Source organism: Coloeus monedula (assembly GCF_965178545.1).
Source record: "Coloeus monedula genome assembly, chromosome: 7".
NCBI classification, from domain to species: Eukaryota; Metazoa; Chordata; class Aves; order Passeriformes; family Corvidae; genus Coloeus; species Coloeus monedula.
Window position 1 is genome coordinate 20,196,104 of NC_138787.1, and position 22,817 is coordinate 20,218,920.

General features: G+C 41.4%; 1 protein-coding gene across 2 annotated transcripts in view; it reads left to right on the forward strand.

The window, feature by feature from the left end:
* Window positions 1-7,369: 7,369 nt before the first annotated feature.
* Window positions 7,370-22,817, forward strand: part of TLK1 (tousled like kinase 1) — a 68,653-nt gene continuing 53,205 nt past the window's right edge. The window contains exon 1 of one of the 2 annotated variants that reach the window (XM_082284882.1): window positions 7,370-7,466. Coding sequence is in view for 1 of the 2 variants with exons in the window: in XM_082284881.1 (XP_082141007.1) it covers window positions 8,027-8,174 (148 nt within the window). In the remaining variant the exon portion in view is untranslated. Of the gene's footprint in view, window positions 7,467-7,754; window positions 8,175-22,817 lie in introns of those variants that run through there. The other variant, XM_082284881.1, reaches the window with a different exon arrangement.

Consider the following 22,817-nt stretch of genomic DNA (forward strand, 5'->3'; position numbering starts at 1 on the left):
TTTATGAAAGTTAGGCCAATGCAATTTTTTTTCCTAAGACAGGCATTATTTTCATCATTTCTAGTCTTCTAGGACCTCCCTTGCACTTCATGAATTTTCAAAAAACCCCAAACCAAAACAAAAACCTCTCCACAACACCCTCCCCTGCTCCCATCCCAGAATCATCATACAGAGATTATTTTATCTTTTAAGTGCTCCAGGGTAATTTTTAGCACATTTTCCTGTGGACACACAGTTTATATGATCCCACATATGACCAGTCAGAACACACCGTGCCTTTTGAACTTGTTGCTCACTCTCCAACTGAACGGGACTGAGTAGTTGTGATCTCAGAGATACCACAATTTCTACAGATTTTGTGAAAATAAGCAGGTAAATAGAGAGTTTTCCATGGCAACAAGGAATTCAGTGTAAATGAAACCCTGATATCAGGCATTGGAAAACTCACAGAAGAATGTTATGAATATTTCAGCTATAAACTTCAGTCATACTTTTTCCTCTGGGCTAAGGCAAACAGGAGACACAGGGCTACAGGGATGCTGGCTTTATCCACTGCTTTCTGAACTACATGTTTAAGTCAGCAGGATTGGAAACTGGCATTCCTTAATATTGCTTAACACATTCCTTCCCTTTTCTGGTCCGTGTGTCTTAGACATTTCTTAAAATTAATTGCTTTGCATGTCTGACACGAAGATATTTTGTAGACACATTAGGCAAATAAGAGCACTGAATATACGTCTTCTCTGTGTCACATTATTTGCTATCTTTTACTTAGATATTGGATTTGAACTTTTCTTTGTCTCCCTTAGTTTGTGTGTGTGTAACCTTTTATTGGCTTTTAGGTCCTTTCCTAGATTAACTCATTTATCCTCTTAGCCTTCACCATTTGTTCCTTGTGTGAGTTTACTATTCCTTTAAACCCATTTTTAGTCTTTTGCATGATTGCTTCCTGTTTTTTAGTTAACCAAATAGCTCCTGATGAAGCCTCTCTGCTCTCTTTCAGTGCTTACTTTACATCAGGGTAGTCTGCTCTTGTGCCTTTAATACACTTCTTTCAGTATACTGATGTATCTCCTATGCTCTATTTCCTTATTAATTTCTTCTGAAAGATCTACCCCCCCATTCAATCCGTAAGCCAAGAAAAATCCACTTTTGGTAGCCCATACTCTTTCTGTCACTCTATGCTTTCTTTGGCATCATTAATTTTATTGTTTTGTGATCAGTTTCGTGTTTATATCTTCCACCTTTTTCTCATTAGGAAGTATTAACTGATGAGCTAACTATGAAAAATAGCCTTTTCTCTCTTATCCCCTCAACTGTCTCAAATCTCAGTACTCTGAAAGAAAGGTTGTTCCAAATCTGCTGACTATGGGGCTGTTATCTTTTTTTGGATCTATGCTTGGACAGAACAAGGGATAGGACAGTGAACTGAGTGGCTGTCAGAACAGTTGGAGAAAAGCAGCTCCCCTATTCCCAGCACAGGGGGCATTGCAGAATGATGCAGCAGACCAGCTCACCTAGAGCTGGAAGGGAACAGAGGCAGAGAATTTGTAATTAGAATACTGTTATTTTAGTATATAATATTTAATCGTCTGCCAGGCTTAATGTTGATGTTTTGTGGCCAAACAAAGAAGGCCTTATTCAACAATTACAAAAAACCCTGAACCCCTTAAACTGGTAAGACTCTTGCCTGAAAAAAACATCAAGACACGCCCCATTGCTATTGGAAACCACATACAGGCATGGCTCTCTGCAAACACTGTCTGCCTCTCATGGCTTAAAATCAAAGGCAACAAAATAAGCTCCAGGCAAGACAGATACTTCAGGAAAGAAGATATAAGGTGTAAAGAGTGAGACAGAGCTATGAAAGATGTGTGGAAAAGCATGAGCTTAAAAAAACATGGAGAGGAAGCCTGACAGATAAGAGGGGCCTGTTTACCTGAGAGCAGCATTGTAAAAGGAATAGTCTGAGTGTAAGAAAAAATTGCAGGGAAGAGCAGACAAGTAGATTGCAAGGGACATGGGAAAAAAAGTAATATAATAAAATGAAAACAGACAGGTGGGGAAAAAAAGTGAGTGTAGCATCCATCAAGATGATTTATTTCTTCATTGGGGAACATTTAAAACCAAATTATTTTTTATTAAAATGACTTAAACAAGAAGATTGTAAAATTCTCCTTGATTCTGACTAGAATGTAGCTAACAATCAAAGTAGCTAGAGTTGAAGTCAAAAGGAACATTCCTATGGCAAAAGCCCCCCACAAATTCCATTAAATTTTTGTGTTTGGTTTGACAGGAAGCTGTTTGCAGGCTTCATGGAGATTTGGAGCAAAAATCATTACAGCAGAGGTGGATCACTGGATCAGTCTAATGGTGATGATATTAAAGGTATAATAAATGCTGTTTATGACAATCACATAGATTATAAAAATAGATTTGTGTTTACATAGTGTTTGTGTCTATTTCTTAAATGTAAGCTTAATGTGATAATATTGTTTTCCTTTTAGCCTCTCTGCATCTTGATATGCTGGTAGGGAAGATACTCTTGTATATTATTTATGTAAGGTTTTGTTACCTTTCAACTCAGAGTTGCCAGCAATATTAATACCAATATTAAAAATATTATAAAGCATGTAGTGCAGTATATGGCTCAAGGAGACAGCTCTAATTCAGTGAGCCTCAAAACTGATTTAATGGAGATAAAAATCACGTTTTCCTATAAAAGTGTTATTGCACTAAACCAGTTTTAGAAAACTTTAACTAAACTTTAAAATTAATGTTAGTACAATTGCAACATTTCTATTTGCTCATAAATAGAAATGCTTTGTGAGAAACAGGTGCAGAAGTTGTTCCAATCTGAGATGGCATTCTATCACAGCAATGCACTTGCTGGCACAGTCACATGGCATTTTACCTTGTGCCAAAACTGCATTCTGAGTCTTCTGACCTACAGAACACAGACTGGGAGATACTAGTCATTATTCCAACCCAGACTGGCCAGGAGCTTGTTGGTCTGATACAGGGAGGGTCCATACCTGTGCTCATCTGCGTTAGGAGAAGGAAGGACAGAATGTTTGAGCTACAAACTTCCAGCATTCACCAAGACAGAAGACAGTACTTTTTTCTATTATGTTTTCACAGCATATTACATTACATCTAACCTAGAAATGTCATAAATACATAATTTTGATGATGAAATAATTTAGGCATTTTCTACACAAGCTGCTGCACCAGTGTGTCTATTTAGTTGTAAGATTATTTTTCTACTATGCTAGTTAAATCAGATTGGCTGCTGGTTATTAGCATAGTTATAGGATGTGTGTAGGTCTTTCTACATATGGGATAGGTGAATACATGTGGATACATATTTTTATGTATAAAATTCATAAATATTGGCAAATATACAGTGAGGCATACTGTAATAGCTTATGCTTTAAGAAATACCAGTACGGGTCTATTACCCAGTGCCAGGCTGACAGGGAACTAACAAAGAATTTGAAACTTCTGTTTCACTGGCATTACAAATAATTGAGGGGATAAACCAAAGGATACTAAGTCTTGGTTGCTCTACTGTCTTGCGCCAAGTCCAAGACGATGGAAGAAAGTTATAGGCAAAATAGATGCCAAAAGCATCAGAAGTAAGGACCCTAATGCTATCTGAGTCCTAGCGTTTCCCTGATTTGTAGCTGATAGAGACTGATTTCAGTTTGGAAGCATATAGTTTACTACTTTTCCAAGGATATTGTAATTTCTCATAACTCTTGACTTTCATTCCTAAAAGTACCAGCCTGCTAAATCAAGTTCCTCTTCTATCTCTACTTCTTCCAATAATCTCGTGAATTTGAGGCCTTCCTTCTAATTACTGACTTAATTTTAAAACGGTCTTATTTGGAACCTATTTGTAAACATACATTATTCATATAATCAGTTACCTGGTGTGGTTAGTTGCTATGCCTTGGTATTGCAGTATCTGCTGCTTGTATGAAACCTAAGCCAGCTAATAGCAAATTGACTTTGGTGGGAAAAAGAGAAGTAAGATATATGCAGTTATTAAGAGCATGTATTATTTGATATTATTAGATACATATCTTTCATGAAGACACCAAACTGTATTTGGTGCCTGTGAACAGTGAAGGTGAAGGTCTCAGAATAGGGAAAAACTGCCATGTCTCTGTAACTGGTCCCACAATCATAGCATATTCTTCCTTGAGAACATCTGGGATAAACTCTGGATTTTATGTGTAATGTTTGAAATTATGTCTGTTCTCTAAAGGATGTATGTGAAAAATTTTTAATTGACATTTGACCTGAGTGCACAGTAATCTTTATAGATGCAATGTAGATGTCTCAAAAACTCACTCCTGCTGTAGTCTTCCTTATTGTCGCTATTCAGACTGTTAATACTTTTCTTTAAGTACCTTCCTTTGCTATCTGCCAGTTAACTTCTCTTACTTCCTAGAGATTGGGAACTTACTGTGATAAAATTTTCTTGCACAGATAATTCCAGTGACAAAGTTGAAAGCTCTTACCATTTTCAGGTTTTTCAGGATTTTTGTTGCTTTTTTATCTTTGGAATAAGTAAAATTCCTTATGCTTTTCTGTTCTTCAACCATCCTCAATGAGAGAGTTACTACTGTGATAAACCTTGCTAACTTTCATTTGACACATGAGAAAAACAGCACACAGGCTTTTCACTCCTCTCTGTTCTGATCTGAATTTTGAGGTCCTCTTCCTTAGGAATTAGCAAAACTAAACGAATTGTCTGGGGCTTCACCTGGAATCAAATTTTCCCATGTAGGTAGGTGTCTGGCACCTTATTCATTGTCATCCGGTAGAATCCCACTGAAAGTTGATTTCTGTGTATCTACTATCTTAAGTTATGCCTGATGTTGATGGCATGCAGTGTTCACATAAGAAACCTTGATAGTTGGCTATCCTGTTCCTAAAAACTAGAAGGAAAGATTTAATATTTATTATATTTTTGAAAAAGAGTAATACTCAGTACTATTTGAGTTGGATTTAGTTTTTAACATTTTGGGCAGGTGATGCTGACTGCTCACGACTGTGAGAGAAAGACCATCTCTCTGGCCACTGGATCATAAAGTTTTATTGCAAAATAAAGACAGGAAATTCAAGGAAAAGCATTATGTACATTTACAATGTTATTTGATAAGTATTTTGAAATTTGAAATTTCTGAAAGGTACTAATGAAGGTGTTCTCTCCTGCCATGGTACTATTAAATTGGTATCACTGAAGCAATGTGGCTTTATAAATAAAGGGGTACATTAAAATCAGTGTCAGGTCTAACTCACTAAGAAGAAAGTAGGTTTTCTGTAAACTAAAGATGGGAAATATACCCAGCTCCATGTATTCTTGAAGTTTTATATGTTTGTCTCATCTGGAGATGACCTATATAATTCACACTCTGCTTTCAGTCTCTACATCAACAACTCATGAAACCAAGAGATACAGCTCTGCTATGCTACAAAATGCAGACTCAACCCATATTTTTCAGCAGCTACTGTGTGCTCTGCTGGGAAGTTCTGCAGTACATGCCCACTTACTCCTGGTCCCTCAATGAGGTGTTGTCACATCATGAGATGGCAAAGATCTGATTATTTTTCATAGTGTTAATGTTTGAAAATAGACAAAAAAAGACACTTCAGCGTTTTTACAATAGTTAAACTGCATGTCTGATAGAAGTAATAAATGGGATCTTCTTCATTGTGTCCCGTTCCTCTAATCAAAGCAAGTAATGATTTATTTAAACAAGAAGCCTCAACTATGTCAGTGGAATGATTTGTAGGCAACAGTTTCTAAGCAAAACTGGCAGAAAGAATGCCTGCTTATGTATGGTTTTGTAAGGATAGCAGGGGTTAGTATTAAGTGGATGCAAAGGGCTATAAACAAAGAGACTTCACTTACTGCTTTTTACTTGGCAGATTTTAAAAGCAGCATGCTGTAGCAGGATATATTTAACAGGAAACGAGATGCATGTTCATTTATGCTATCATATGGATTGTGGAATTACGAATACTTTTTAGTTTTAACCTGGCAAGAATATTCTATGCCAGCTGCTAAGTATTAATATTGCAGTCAGAGTGAACTAGCACTGTTTTACTTCATGCCCCAGTACTGGAAATTTCCTGATGTAACTTGCTTAGGTAAAGTCAGAGAAGTCTTTAGGATCAAGTCCTTAGAAGCAAGTCCTTGTTGAAATATCAGATCACTTCTCTCTGAAAAAAAAAAAGAAAAAAAAGAGTACAGCTGTTACTAAATATATGTCCTGGAACAGACTTGTTTAGCAAGTAAACACACTAATTTTTACTTTAAGTTAATACCAAATTGCAAGGAAATTTGCAGCTATGCTGTATACTTGTGGGAGGTGAAGATCTTAGATAATTTGACAGATGTCACTTTAAAAGGAAGAGACAGAATTAGTAATATGTGAGTTGTGCACAGAGCTGCAATCCAACATTAGTAATCTATTCCTGTCATTCTCAAATAGAGGGGAAAGTAGGTTAGTAGATGGCCAGGATGTCTCCACACTGCAACCACAAAATAAGTGCCATGCCTGAGTGGTGAATATATTCTTCATATACACAAAATGCAATATATCTGCAACCCGTGATTTTTTGTTAAGTAATCAAAGTCATCGTTATCCTCAAGTTGCATTGGTAAATTAAAAGGCTTTGAATGACTTTCCATATATCTCACATTCCCAGTCATGATTATGTTAATTTTAAAGAAGGAAAAACTGAAAAATTCGGCTAAGTTTGCATTGTAGTCTCTAAACTCAAGGCAATTTAGAAATTTGCCAGGTCGGCGTTGGTGCCCAGCTGGGAACCCCAGCCTGGTGGTTGAAGCGGGTGAGGTGGTGGGCCTGGTACATGGCTACTGCTCGACTTCCAGTTCATCCGATGGGAGCTCCCGCTCCGCAGCGAAGCAGGTTACGACTGGCGGCCAAAGCCTTCTCCCTCGGGGCATCAGCTTCTCCCGAGTAGCCCCGAGTCTCTGCTGCCACACAGTCCTGTCCGGGAAAAGAAGAACACTGAGAAGCAGCAGGCGCCCCAGAGCGCCCGGAGATGCTGCCAAAACAAGGTTCACCTGGACCGCGCCGGGAAGAGCCCGCTCAGCCCCACCGCTGCCGCCCGCATTCCCGCAGCAGCGGGCTGGGCTCGCCCCGCGCGGCCGCACGCCGGGGAGGTGCCGGGCGGCGCGGCTCCGGCCCCGGCCGCGGCAGCCGCGCGTACCGTCTCCGCCGCCGCTCCCGCCCCCGCCGCCCCGCCCCGACACCACCATGGCCGTGGCGGCGGGGCGCGGGGGAAGGCGCGGCGGTCGGTGCGGGGGCACGGGCGGACCGTGCCGCCGAGGAAATCGGGACGGAGGGGAGCGCCGCGGCCTCAGGGGAGCCCCCTCCGGCTGGGCCGGGGCGGCCAACGGAGGGCCGCCCGCGGCGCGGAAGGTGCGCGCTTGGGCAAGGGCGGGAGGCAGCGCCGCGGGACGGGCGTGCACGGGTAGGGGGGCCAGCCCGGGGCAGGAGGCGGGAGCGGCCGGCGCCCTCGGGCCGCGCGGCGCGGTGGGGCTGGGGGCAGGTGCGTGCGCGGCTGGCGCCGCTCCCGCTGGCCGCCCCTGGGCGGCTCCGGCTCGGCGGGGCTCGGCTGGGCGCCGGCGGAGCGCGGCGCTCGCTCGGCTCGCGATCGTGTTTGCGCATGACCCCTCCCCGCCTGCGCCCTCCCCTCCCCTCCCCGGCGGCAGCGGCGGCGGCGGCGGGGAAGGTTGGCCTCAGACACAGGCGGCTGCTCGGCGGCGGCGACGCAGTGCAGAGGTGCGGGCAGGTTGCGCTGGCCCCGCGCCCCGTCTCTCCCGCGCCCCGCCTGCCTCCGGAGCTCGCTCCCTGCCGGCGGCCTCCCCGCGCCGGTGTCGGGCCGGCCCCCCGGCCATGAGCGCGGCGCTGGGTGTCCCCCCGCCGCGCCGCCTTCCCCGCCGCCCCCGGCGGCTGCCGGGCTCCAGGAAAGTAGCTTGATGAGTGTCCAAAGTAGCAGTGGAAGTTTGGAGGGGCCGCCATCTTGGTCCCGGCTCTCCACGTCCCCACCGAGCCTGCAGGGCTGCTCCGCGGCGGCGGCGGCCTCCCAGCTGCACGGCGCGCCGCTCGGCAAGTCGCCCAAGGAAGGTAACCAGCGCGCCGCGGGGCTGCGCGGGGGGCCCGGCCCTTGGGGAGGGGCCCAACCGCCGCCGCCGGAGGCCGGTCCCGGGCTGCCGGGGAGCGGTGGCGGGAGAGGCCGGTGCCCCCGGCGGCGGCGCGGGGTCAGCGCTGGGCCCGGTGGCGGTGAGCGGAGCCTCGGGCGCTGGGCGAGAGGGGCCCCGCCGCCCCCGCCCGCTCGTCAGTGCGGCGGCGCCTCGTTGTTCCCCCCCGCTCCGGGCCGCGGAGGGGGACCCGCCGTGCTCCCTCCGTCCCCGGGCCGTCCGCCCGCCGCAGCCGCTCGCGTCTCCTCGGGCGGCCGCTCGCCGCGTCCTCCCCGAAATAGGCTCCCCTCCGTCAGCGGCTAAGTAGAAGTGTTGCGCTGGAGGATGCAGCCGCTCTTGCTGGAGGGAGTTGGGCACTTTTGGCATCATGGAGGTGGGAAGGAGAGGGGCCGACACCGGAGGTTCGTCCCCGTGGGGAAAGCGCCCTCGGGGGCGGCCGGTTTTGCGGCCAGAAGTGACAGGGCGCCTTGTGGCCGCCACGGAATGACTGCAACTTTCTCCTGTCCTCCATCACGCCTTCGATGATAATATTTTTCTCCTCCCTCCCCTGCTCCTCCCCTCTTGTGTTACACCGACAGCGACAGCAGGGTGTTGTGGGTGTTTGCAGGGAATATCTGTATGAAGGTTATGAGCAAACAAGTCCCTTCGCTGTTCCCTTTCGGGTATTGTCTGCTTTTCCTCCTTGTGTTGAAATGTGTTGCCACAAGATGTAGCAGTTATACAGCAAGTGAGTTGCTCGGCGCTTTTAGCTAAAATAACTACTTGCTGAACGCCGGTTAGTGGCGGAGGAGAACTTTTATGCACAGATACTTGCATACCGAGCAGTTGTATAATTTTAATTGATTTGCCCCAGTTTAATGAATACTATGTAGCATTTCTTGTAGCATCTGCAAAACGTCATCGCCCAAGCAGGAAACTTGCTAACTTAAAATAGAAATAATTGCGAAGATGGGGACTCTTTGTTTTTTAGGTCTTCCTGTAGTTGCTTGCTTGCTTGCTTTTTGGGTTTTCTTGGTTTGGTGGTTTTTTTTTTTTTTTTTTGGTTGATAAGCAAGGTTAGGGGCTTGGTAACAGGGATTCGACATCCTGAAAATGTATAACACAGTCCGGTTTCTCCATTTTCCACACCAGTAGTTGTCAGACTTGTATCACTCTGTGTCACTTTTGCACACGCTCCTGGAGGTAGATGGACGTGAAATGCTCTAGAAAATACCTGGGAAGGAATTATGGTACATGTTAAAGATGCTGAGTAAAGTGGCAGGCATTTTGTGCTCATCTTTTCTGGGAAGCCAAAGCTGTTAGAAAAATGACAATCACCAGCCAAATTCGTAGTTTTAAGTTTACTGAGAGTAGGTTTCTTCAGTGTTGCAACTCTTGTTATGAATATGCATGCATGTAATATCTATATGTAGGATATTTTTGGGTGTATTTCAAATACCTGCTATACAAGCTTGAAATGATTATTGCAGCATAAATTATGTATCTTTATTTTAACAAAAAATGGTGGTCTTTGAGTACCTCCACTGAGACAAGAAAAATATTTTTTGTGAAACTAATTTTTAATATGATGATGATGCTTTTTACATTTTTCTTTCTTACAACTCATGCTGTTGGATTTTTCTGGATACTGTAATTTGCATCCTCTAATACAGATTATGGTGTTAAAAGTAATCAAAACCTTCGTGTTTGCCTGGTACTATAACGTATTGTATTTGCTTGGTGTTCCCGGGTTGCATTTAATTGTGTGTCCTCACTAGGTAGCTCTCTTTGAAAATGAGCATAAGCTGCCATGCTTGGGTTTATGTTTTGCATTCATGCTTATGAGATGTTATCAACACATCTTACTTTATGTATATACATTTTACAATGAAGTATCTTGCCGGAAATCAGTAGGCCCTGGAATATAAATACATCAGTATATTCATAGACATTGGCTTATATATGTGAAAGATTGATCCTAGATCAAACTAATAAGCATGCTGTATTTGCAGTGTAGTGTGTTTATAGGAGCCTGTGCCGTCATCAGTTCTAAACTTGTGATATCTTGTGATGTTAACGGAGGTTGTGAGTTTTGGAGCAATGCACAGGGCTGCTGGCCCATATACTGGATCACAGCTGCATCACTGCTGATGCCAATTTTGAGTGGGTAATATTTACTGATACAGCTCATTTGGCACTTGTGCAGAGCTTCTTTCCCAGCCTGGCCTTCGTGTTTGTGGATTAAAATCCCTTTGGTTGGCTCCTGTGAGAGTTATGTCCCCGTTGCCTTTGGAAGTACAGGCCTTCACAGTGTACCGCATGTGCCGTGGTTGATCTGACCTCACCTCTGAAGGTCTGGTATCAGCTCTCATGTCTCACACGGGCATTTGAACATTCTCGTTTATTAAGAGCAGAAGCCTGCAACACCTTTAGGAAGTTCTAAAAATATTTTCTGAATCTCTAATAGGAAAAAAGCAAAAAAAGAAAAGCTCTGGTATATGTAACTATTGCACAAACTCATTTTTAAAAAAATGGCAATACCTTGTCAGTATCAAAAGAGACTACTTGGAAAATACAGGTGAAAATAACATTTAAAAAAAAATTTATTCTTTTAAAATGTGCTGCAACATTGCAGCAACATTTTCCATTGGATGTTATCTTCTGTATCTTGATCTGGAGTGGCCTCATGGCTTTGCTGTATTTATTTGAATTTATGTTTTGAGGTTTTGAAATGAAAAGACTGGGATGGACTTGAGTATGGTTGCACCTGCACATTTCTACTGTATAAGAACTATCTCTTATTTGCATTTTAGTGTAGCTTGTAAATGTCTTTAATTCTGTCCGTTGTTTTATATACCCATAACTTACATGTGGTATATGTGGTCACTTAAGAGCCTTGCAGTAGATGTTATCAGGAATTTAGGAGTACTGTTATGCGGTATTATTTTACATACTGTATGTGTGATTGTATGACTGAATCGTGTGCCACAGCTCACATAATTGCAGTCACACAATTTCCTGTTTGAAGTTTCTTGACTTCTTGACAGTTGCTTTATGTGCGTAACTAAAAATATTGAAGCGCATACCTGCAAAGTGCTGTTTGGTAAATGGAGAATGACAAGGCAGAGAGTCAGAAGAGATTCCATACATTGCCTTGGGTTGGAAGGGACTTTAAAGATCATCTAGTTCCAACCCCCTGCTGTGGGCAAGGACACCTCCCACTAGACCAGGTTGCTCAGAGCCCCATTCAGCTTGGCCTTGAACACTTCTAGGGATACAGTAGGCCCAACTCCACAACTGCAAGAGGGTCAACCTGTTCCAGAGTCTCACCACCCTCAAAATAAATCATTTATTCCTAATATCTAATCTAAGTCTACTTGGTATCAGTTTAAAGGCACTGTCCCTTGTCCTGTCCCTTCATGCCCTTGTAAAAAGTCTGTCTAGCTTTCTTATAGGCCCCCTTTTAGGTATTGGAGGGTGCTGTATGGTCTGCCTGGAGCTTCTCCAGGCTGAACAACCCCAGCTCTCTCAGCCTGTCTTCATAGCAGAGATGCTCCAGCCCTCTGATCATCTTTGTGGCCTTTGTCTGGGTTCTTGCAGCAGGTCCATGTCCTTATGCTGAGGCCCCTGAGCTGAACACTGCTCTCCGGGTGGGGTCTCAGCAGAGTGGAGTAGAGGGGCAGAATCCCCTCCCGTCACGTTCTAGACACGCTGCTTTTGGTGCAGCCCAGGATATGGTTGGCTCACTGGGCAGTGCTATAGTGTCTGGTGTTTAAGCATGATGCTTTGTAAGTTATTTTTTGTCTGTGCTGTTGGCTTTCAGTACTCTGCTAAAAGCAAAATAGAATGCCAAATAGAACTTTGAATTAACACAACAGGAATGCAAATTTCGGTTTTCAGATTTGAGTCCAAATTAATATATGATGGCAAAATAGTAAATAAACTTATGCCTTGTATTTGACAGTCTTTGAAAAGTTATGTTGTATGGGTAGCAAATTTTGTTGGTAACTTTTTTCCTAAAATTTGATAAATATGTATAATTTGTATTTATTGTTACCTAAAATGTGATGGTAGTTGTTGTATACCTTTGTAGCACAAAGGTACAGTTTATTTCTTCCTTAAGTTTCCAGTCTAGAAAATGCTTCTAGATGCCAGGTTGTATCTGTATGCTACATACAATATATTAATCCATGAACACAAAAGCAACCTGAATCTTATTAAAACTTCCAGAGTTGTTGTTTTCTGTTGTTTGCTTGTAGTGTAAAACCTCAGCTACTTTATTTGCTTTTACAGTAAGTTCTCATTAAGTTTGTTGATTTTTATAATTCAACTGTAGATTAAAAATTTTATGGATTTGGGCAGTTTATATGGGGGCAGAGAAGAACAGGAACACTTTTTATATTTAAAAATGATTGCATATTTCTACTCAGAATGAGCATAGCAATCATAAAAGGTTATTTAGGCTGGCTGTAGCATGAGCAGGTGTTGTCTGATATTAATGTTGTGCCAGTGATACACACAAATTCTAGCTTGTGATATTATTGCTGGTTTTGTTGAAGATGTGATTCTCATAGTAATCTGATGCTTATGCCAAATTCTTAGGAGATCTTGTAGCATGTCCAAATGAGAAATGGAAAAGGAAACCTTTTTTAGTACAGATCCTTGTTAGAATCTGGTTTTCTAAAAGGCAAGTGCTGTAGCAAATAGAGTAAATTAGTCTTTGGCCAACTGTTTTGTTTTAATTCTGTTTTATTCTGCCTGGAATGGAATTTCCTATTAACCTATTCCATTTTAAATGAAGAGAGAATCAATATAAGGACAGAATGTTTTTATTTATTATCTCTGTTCAAATAAAAAGCTTGTTATTTTTCTCATTCGTTTTTTTCCCTGTTTGTTTTTTTCTGGTTCGCTTTTTCTTTCAGCAAGTAATTTTTTTTCTCCACCAAGCTGAAGTAAACTTGCTTGTTAGTAATAACTGTGGTCTGCAGTTAGTCCTTACATTTCTTTGGGTTTTATTAGAGCCTGATAATCCTAAATGGTTGCAAAATATTGTTGTGACTCCTGGGAAACACTACCATATATGTGTGCATCATGATCAAAGTTAGTTCTATAGAATTTTGCTACCTTAAGAATTGAGATTATGGAAGTATGACGGTCTTAAATAATCCTTTATGCTTTTTGTATTCTTGGTATAAGGTTGCGTTTTGAAGTAGTACTTGCTCCCAATCCATTTACTCTCATACTAAATTTTTTGCTTCCATGCTGAGCTTTTTTACACAAGAAAAAAATGTTGAAGTTAGTAAACAGTGTTTATGCAGTAGAATATTTCCCGAACTGTAGCTAAAAAGCACAAAAGGACACAAGTGGGAGGAAGAAAAGCCTTATGAACTTCTTTCTGTTTGGCTTGGTGTGTTTCAGCTGTAAAAGAGGAAAAGGGAAATTTGGTTTGCCAAATTGCTCTGAGTGGATATATGAAGGTGGGTAGAGGAAGTAGAGTGGTCAGGGTTTCTGTTGAGAATGCCAGTACTTCAGTTGTGATCATTGGAGAGCAGTTAAACAGGAGCTGGCCACCATAATATAACCCAGTTTTTCAGGTGTTGCAAGTGGAAAACTTCTACTAGTTGCTGAAAATAACAAGGAACAAGTACTGCACTTTATGTGCAGTACTTAAGGACAAAGTTCACTAGCAGTAGGGAAGCGTTAGTGAGCATCAGAAGGTATTTTGGATCCTACATTTCCCGTCATCTTGACTCCATCCTTAGTGAGGTGCTTTGTTTAGGATAGGAAGTAAAGGTCTGCTTCCTTCCCAGGCACCTTTCTTTCATTCCTGAGCAGAGTGCTGGGGTATACCAGCAGAAAAATCTTGGCACCTAGGCTTTCCCTGGGGAGGATGTGGTAGGTGGCAGGAACATGACTGCTTGTAAGCCTTAATCCACCTCAATCTTAGTCCTGGAAGAAGGGAGCAGAAGGTCTTAAGTGAAGTTGGATGTGCTGAAGATGCTGGGGGAAGACTGGGACTCTGCAACCCTTTGGGATGGGTCCATGCTGGAGGGATTGACTGAAATCTGAGTGACTGTATTATTAATTTTAATCATGACTTAAATCAGTGAGCAGGAAACCCTGATTAAATAATTGTTTTTAATTTTATTTTGCATTTGTGCTTAATTATTTTTCCTAAAGAAAAGTTGATTCTAATTGGTCTAATTTGGTCATACCTCTTTTTAGGCAGGAGGGGACGCATCTACATGCATTTATTTAAGGAGTTATGCAGTTTAGATTCTTAATGTTTAAGAAACATAATTCCCTGTGCTTTAGACAGCTTTTAGCTAACTTAGTTAAATAAAATGAATTCTAATTGTGCATGTAGATAATAAGAAACAAATATATCCAAATGTGCTTTGCATTTAAAACAGATAAAGGAGAATTAGCTGTAGTTTGTGAAATGAGTCATTTACTTCTGGTCACCATGCCTTACGAGATTTGGAGTTAATAGATCAAATCTAGTCACCAGTCCTTCTTGTCCATCATTTGGAAGAGAAAGCCAGGCATTCCTGCTTTCCAAGTTGTTGGTTGCTCTTTTGCAGTTCTGAGTGAACCAACTGTTGAAGTGGTTGAACAAATGAAAGTGGCCGAAGCAGTTGCTGGTGAAAGCTGATCAAGTGCTTCAAAACTCCAATTCAGGCAGCTCACCCACAGCTTCCAGTGATGTGATGGTCTAGCTGCCAGCAGAGCATTAAAGTTTATAATGTTTGAATCTATTTTTCTCTTTTATGAATGTAATAGATCGTAAACTTATTGCTCCAAACTTTGATTAAATGTTTGGTGCTGAAGCGTGTTTTTAAAATACACAAGTAAGAAAAAATGCCTGCCTTGTGCTCAGTAGTTTTATCTGGAGAGACTCTGAAGCTGACAACTGTCCTCCAAGGATTTAGAGGGGAAACTAGGGATTGTTGAGTGACTGCACAATTGTGACAGGAATCTGATCACTTTGGAGTGGGAAAGTTAATTTACTGGAGCCTTTATGTGAAATTGGAAGTCACGGAGAAGGTTGGTATTCCCTGGGTCCACCTCTGCTTGCTGAGAGGTGGCAGCAGGAGCGTTAAGCAGTGTATCTCGCCTCATCATATCTGCAGTTTTAAATAGGCTGAAACTTAAGGCTGCAGTGCTTTCTTTATAATGCCCTTAAGAACAAAGGACTCTGAACTTCAGATTTTAGGAGATGGGGATGGTGGTATTAAACTCCAGAGTGCCTTTTACAGGAAGTGAAGCCTGACCATAAATATTTGGGGGATTGAGGAGTACTAGATTCTGTTTCTATGGACTTCTAATAGATCTATACCTGTAAGAGAAAAATAACAGGGTTTTTTGAGGAATAAAGGAAATCCTGATGCTTTTAGAAAAATTACTGTATGATGTCACATACACCCAGCATTTTAGCTATTCACTTTTGTAACTACCTTGAACTGAAAGCATACAGATACTTCAAGCTCTGTCTTGCATCTGTAACTTTTGATGGCTTGCATTTTTTTTTTCTTTGTAAGTAAACAAACTTCTGAACTATATGCTGAAGGGCAAGAAATTGGAAAGTAATCTTACAATAAATACACGAGTTTCATAAGTCCTGCAAGTCTGAAACAGTATAATTTAAATCCTGGTCTTCCCTCTGTGGGTCTGTGTTGTTCTTCAGATGACGTAGATTGAACAACAGAGGTGTTTCCCATTTCCATTCTCCACCGTGGAACTCTTTGGCCTCTTGGTTCTATGGAGACAAACTCAGATGATGCTACAAGTAGGATTTGTAATACCGCTTTTTTTCACTCCTGTGACTTAGACAAATCCAACCTGTACACTGCATAGCTGTATTTGGTAAATATTGGGGGTTTTTTTCTAGTTAATGCTATGTTCTCATAGGTTCCACAGTTTTGTCCTAAATTTTGCAACAGTACTTTAGCCAATTTTTTTAGTGTGTGTCCTAATACCCTCTTGCTAACTACTTTGCCTCTCAAGGATGTTACAGCCTTTGTTATTTCTTAGATTATTCTTAGTAAAAGTGATGAGAAAATTAGTGTCCTTTAAGAAGTTGGTATTTTCATTATAAAGCAATTGAAAATAAAATCCACACATTATTAATAATGATAATGCCTTTAACATCAGTAGAATATTCAAGAGTGGTGGTGGTCTAGGGGGTGTGATTATCTTCATAAAGTAAGTTTTTATGTTTTAACTGTGATAGCAGTGATTATAGAGACTGGTTTTATCGGTATTACTAGGGTTTTTGGTTGGTTTTTTTCAGGGCTTTTTTGGCAATTCAGTTATTCCTTGAGCTGGCGGCTGTTTGGGAGTGGTTGGTGTGTCTTTGATACATGTTTTAGAAACTTCCTGACTATTACATTAATGTCATGATTTAGTTTCAGTAGTTTTATTCATGGTACTAAGCTTTGGTAAGACGCTCTCTTGTAAGCTTTCTACAAGCTTCAGCTTTGAATAAAGTGGAGTAATTCTTGTTATAGTACCTGTGTTCTTAGTCTTATGAAGGGTCACTATGAGGAGTGGGATTTTAATATTTTAAAGCTACTGTAGGATTCAAATAGAAGTAATTCTTGAAGATGCAGGTTTGGAATTTTTAAAGGAGATTAAAAAAGCACTTTTTGCTGTGTATGTTATGGCCTCAGTATGTAGTTGTTTTTTTGAAGTTTATTGCTTATTTAATTTACTTATACAATCAGATTGCATATTGCCTCTTTGTAATTAAACTATATTATTAAATGATTGTGATACAAGTAATGCCTAAGAGGAGTTATACCAGTATTCAAACTGAAAAGCAAATATCATGTTGGTCTTCCTTGTTAGGTGGTACTTTGTATTCTGCATCCGTACATGATTTTTTCCACTTGCTTGCTTGATACATGCTGCCATATCCAGAACATGCAAGGGGTTACTATTAAGGAAGCAGCAGTTTTATATGTCCTGAATGTACACATTTTTCTATATACACAAATCACTGTCTCAGTGGAGCTGTTTAATCATTAGGAATACTAATGTTTCTGTTAGGACCCTGAATTTCACAAAGCAGTCTCATAAACAAGCTAAACTTACATAAAGATTTCAGCTGCTTTTTAGTAAAAATGTTCTAAATTCCTGTTGTTTATTATTACATACCTCTTAAGAACTTGTGTCATTTTTTCAAATATGTAATTTTGTTAAACCCGATGATGGTTGCAGATGGTACAAAGTTTGGCATCTGGATTAATCATGCTAGTTTTGCCATATCATGAGTTTTAGTTTTTGGTATTGCTGTTTGCTTTCCAACAGAAGAACAGAAAGTGTAAAGTTCACAACAGCCTGGTTGTGCATTAGATGATACATTAATACTGTATTTCTTGCATTTGCTCCCTATTTGTTATACTTGCAACATATATCATAATCTGGGTATGACATACTGAAGCTATGACAATGAAATAATCTCCAGTAAATTACCTTAGTAGTGATAGGGTTTGGGTTTTTTCCCCCCCATGTTGTGTGATTGCTACTTCACCTGATTTGTTCTCTTGGCTAAATCACAACATGCTGTTCTCTGAGACTTTCACTTGTTTTTTTTCTTCCAGAGAAGTGCAAACAACAGGCATCAGTCTCTGCCAGCGTCTGACACCACCTTCCTGCTGTTTCCTTTAAATCTTTCTCTTCAAGTTCGTTAAAAAAAAAAAAGGGACATTTTTACTGCTATTTTGACTTTTTTTGTATATTGTTCTTGTGGCTTTGAAATCCCATATTTCTAAGGGAAGCAAGCAAGCAATGAGGCAGTAATACCAGTGACTATCAGAAGTTGTAGAATTTGACAGTGTGCCACCATCCCTGTTGACCCCGGGTGGGGTGTGTGCTCTCTCCTACAGCACCAGGTCACTCAGCCTGCCTTCTCCCACTGCCAGTTTTGCTTCCTGACTGGTGCTGGGCCGCAAGGCTCCAGTACCGTGCTGCTTCTCTGCTTTCCCTGTGCTTCTCTAAGCGCTGGTCCTCCTCCTCAGTTTTTATTTGTGTGCACTGTTGATATTGCTGGCGGGAGGGCAGTCTTTAGATACAGGGAGTGGGGGTCAGTGCAGTAGGAGAGGAACCTTCCGGATGTTCGACCTCCCGCGCTCACCTGGAGGTGAGCTCAGTGACAAGGATGTACCCAGGAGTCTTCTCCCATGTCCCACAGCAGATCACCGTGCAGGAGCTCTCCTGCTCTAGTGCTGGCAGCGAGGGTGAGTGTTTTATGCAGTTAGGATTTTGCAGCCACGAGCACCTGTGTCTAGAAAGACTGGAGAGGAATGGTGGTTTATCTGAGGTGTCAAAGTTCTCACTGACCACCAGTTACCACTTGAGAAAAGATGGAATCCAGTTTTAAGGTTGTTGTGGATAACAGTTCAAATGAGAGTTTTTTTGGGAAATAACAGATTCTGTTAGTATTTTTTCAGTCGTTAATGAAATTGCTCATGCTTTTTTAGGTTTAAATTAAGATGGGTTGTTACAAATGCATTTTGTTACATCCATTGAGTCATAGAATTTATTGGGTTTGTTGTATCAATGATCCAAAGATAGTGGGTGGAAGAGCTTATTTCTGAAAAATAACCCATTTTTAGTGGAGTTTTCTCATTTGGTAAATAATCTTGTTAGCACCTAGTACTCGCAGAACAGTATTTTGTTGTGTGAAAGCAGTAGATGAAAGCAGTGAATGAGTGTTTCAGGTAACTACCAAAATAGGTAGCATGACTAGCTATTAGGGATGGAAAGGGTTTCATTAGAGACTGAAGTGATTTTATTTTAACAGTTAGACCCAAACCTGCCCGGTGTACTCAGTCATTTGTGTTGATATTTGCTACCTTGTATTTAGAAATTTTCCTGTGGTTAGACTTTATCACATGTTAATATTTACTGTGGCTATGCAGGAGCTGAAAGGGATGTGGCTGCCAGCTCTGGGAGCGTGTGGTGTGTGTTGGCCCTTCTGGCGGTGGTAGCTCCTGCTGGGCACAGGCAGGGCGAGGAAGGCAGCCTCCAGCTCAGCCTGTTTGTTCTTCGGGAAACTGCTGTTGGTGAAACTTTCTCCTTACTGATGTTTTTTTTTTCAGTTGGCTGTGACTACTGCTTAAGTTTCAGCCATGCTTTTGTCACTGAGATAGTGCTGAAGCAGCAGGCTGGGGTCAGGAATGAGGTGCGTGTGGTAGATATCCCCGTGCACCTGGAGACTCGTCAGTGCCTTTACCGTGTTTAACTGTAAGGCACGGGACTCATTTGTTTGTATTTTCTTACTGATGGAGGTAAGCCTCGTCTGGTTCTGGGTCCTCTCTAAGTCCATCATATGTTTGGTGATAGATGTATTCATTTTAAAGCATTTTCCATGAGGTTAGCTGGTCCTTAGTTACCCCAAAGTGGATCAGTTGCGTGATATGTGCACCAGATAAAAGACATCCCGATTTGTCAGATGTTGGTAAGGTGTGCTGCTGCCTCCTGGTAGCGTGGTCTGTTCTATCTCTATCAAGTCGTCTGCAGGAACTAGGCTCCACAAAGCCCACTTTAACCATCCACGGGGTTTCATGGTGCTCCCCTGCCTGTGGTGTGAGCTATTTTAAGGAGGAATCCTGCTTTATCTCCTGTCAGATGGGGAGGAGAGGTTGGATCACACTTGGTTTTGCTAAAATTATGCCTGCAGTGGTCCACAGAAGACAGTGTAACATCCTTAGCCCTTAAGAATAAAAGGGCAGTAGTACTATGAGTGTTCAGGTGCTTCTACGTGGTGGATGATGATAATTACAGATAAGCATTTTTACTGGTATCTTGAATTACGTTTTGAACATATACCTGAAAATATTATTTTGTTTCTCAGGTTGTGATATCAAAGACTTATAACTCTGCTCTTTCCTAATTTCTGGTTGCCCCTAGGGCTTTAACTGCATTTACGTTTTGAAGTTTTATTCATGTCATTGCAGCCTGTGTTCCATGAGGTTCGCTTAGCCAGCAGGATGGGCAGTTCTTAGGAAGGGACCGAGTTGAAAGGGATGAAAGTCCCTTCTTTTTTTTTTCTTCTAAAACTTGAATGAAAGTGATAGTATAGCAGAAAAGAAAGCTGGTTTAAAATTAGATGATGAGCTTTGGATAGGAGAAATGGCTGTAATGCAAATTTCTTTAATGATAATGCTGAGCAACACTAAAACTGAATTTTTGACAGATGATTACATAGGATGTTTCTTTGTGTGTGAACTGAGTCGGTTTTAAATTTTAAAAATGTTCAGTACTCAAAGTTGCAACTGAATTCAGAGTATACTCTTGGTGTCAACAGGCTTTGTAGCTGTCCTGTAAGAAGAATGAGTAAAAAGCTTGAAATATTTCCCCCCGTAGCCTTAAACTTATTTTTTTTATTGATCCATGTGTCATTTCATATAAGTCTCTTTTTTTTCTCTATCTGTAGAATGGGAACAATGCTGCAAGGTCCCAGAAAAATGTAGGTGTAGTCATTAACATGTCAGCTCTGTGTGTGCGTAATTTGTCAAGCCGTGTTCTGAGAGTCTCCTCCCTACAAGGGACTTTCAGGAAATGAGTTTTCCCCTGTTCAGTGAAACTTGGATTGGTTGAGATGTAAATTAAAACAAAACACCAACCAATCAAGGTTTGGTTCCAACCTGGAGGAACGGTAGGTAGTTGCCAAATTCTCTGAGCACCACCTAGAAAGGGTGCCTCCAAGAGAAAACAGTGAGCCATCTCACAGGTAGCATGGCCTGCTCAGCAGAGGGGACAGGATCCCTGTTGCACGAGCTATGTGGTGGTTTGTGGTGAATCTTGTGATTCTGCAGTCTAAATATCTTAATACATGCTATGTTATTTTTGTTTCAGTTTTTTGTAGTTTCTATGCTGTGTGGGCCATACAGGTATTTTGAAAAAGGAGGAAATTGATGATGTTACTGGAGGTTAATACCTTTTCCTTAAAACGGTGTAGTACAAAAGCAAAAATATTTCATGTATCTTGTAAGTACAGTTAGTAGTGAATTTACTGCCAAGTTTAATCTTAGTGTAATGAACTTTTTTCATGTTGGATGTTAAAACTGTATGGAGGCTGATGTTCTAGTTGATCACATTGTAATAAGTGAAATAGATGAATATATTTGGAAAGACCTGTGATTTTCTTTTAAAGTTTCTTATTTATAACATGTTCCTTGCCATGTAACAGCAAGAACAATATAGATTAAGAGTTACGTACTGTGGTCAGTAGTTTGTCCTGTGTGCTCCAGGGAGCAGAGCACTTGCCTTGAGGGTCAGTGGGCTGCCTGTACTCGGGAGATTTTGAAGATCATGAGGGTAGAAATGGCAGTAGGAGCTACAGAAGTAAGGAGATTAGAAAGTTCAGGGAATTAACAACTGAAATACACTTCTATTGACACAAATGCAGCTTTCAAATACTAAATGACTGATATTGTAACTCAGAAAAATAAATTTGTTCCATTCAATTATTGAGGGGTTTTGGCCTGCCTGTCTACCTTATGGGTAAGTTCAAAAAAATTTATTTGTGGAAAAGCTGCACATCTTGTATTTCTTCCTTCATAGTTTACTTTTTCTGAGGAGAGTGACAACCAAAAGCCCTATGGGAAAGAGACATTGCTTGCTTTGTTCCTGCTCGATAGGTGACCTCTGCTTTTAACTTCCTTTCCACTCCTCCTTCAGATAGCAGAAGCTACTGTTTATTTTTGATATGTACAAAAGGCCTGTGCCATTTTAAATTCTTGCAGAACAGCCATTTTGTGGACTAGAGTGTTTAGAGCTCTCGATTTGCTTCCTTATAACTGAATGCTGCAAATAAAATTTGCTGTACTTTCTGGTATTTCTCTAGGTAGATGTTTCTTCTTCAGGACTGCTCCTGGCTTTTAGTCCTTCTCAGCATAGAAATAAATGGAGGGATGAAATGTAGTGAGCCTTTTGTTCAGAGTGGGATGCATTTGAGACTATCACAAAACTGGTGTTATCTTGTGACCTGTTAGTCTGCATCTCCAACAAGTGACCCATGAACTTGCAGTGTGCTTCTCCTGCTTGCTGCCTCTTCCCCAAGGGGACAGGGAGCGTCTGGTTTTGCAGCAAATGAAGCTGAAATGGGCAAATTCTGCTGCTCTCTTTCTGTTTGGATACCTTTTACAGAGTTGCCTGGAAGCAAGAGTAATTGCTGCACATTTCTCTACGTAGATGAAGAGGGAGATGTAGAGATAGGCAGGCAGCACGTCACCTGCATATGTGCAGCCCAGGCTGTTAGTTTTTATCTCTCTTGACATAATGTTGTGTTCGAGGCAGATGTTTGCTACATAGACAGGCAGTCTTTTAGTGTTCTGCCACAGATGTCTTGTATAACTTTGGCGAAGACAGTAGGTACTTTCTGTAAAATAAATAGGTTTTTCTTACGTTATAGGGGGATTGTAGGCATAAACGTGTCTGTGTATTGTATATCTGTTTATTGTAGCATGAGTAGTACCGTGTAATACATCAACATTGATACTACTCTGTAGGACAGTAGCAAGGAGTTGTTTTACTTCTGATTGACAAAGGCAACCCAAAGGGGTGCCATTATATTTTCTTT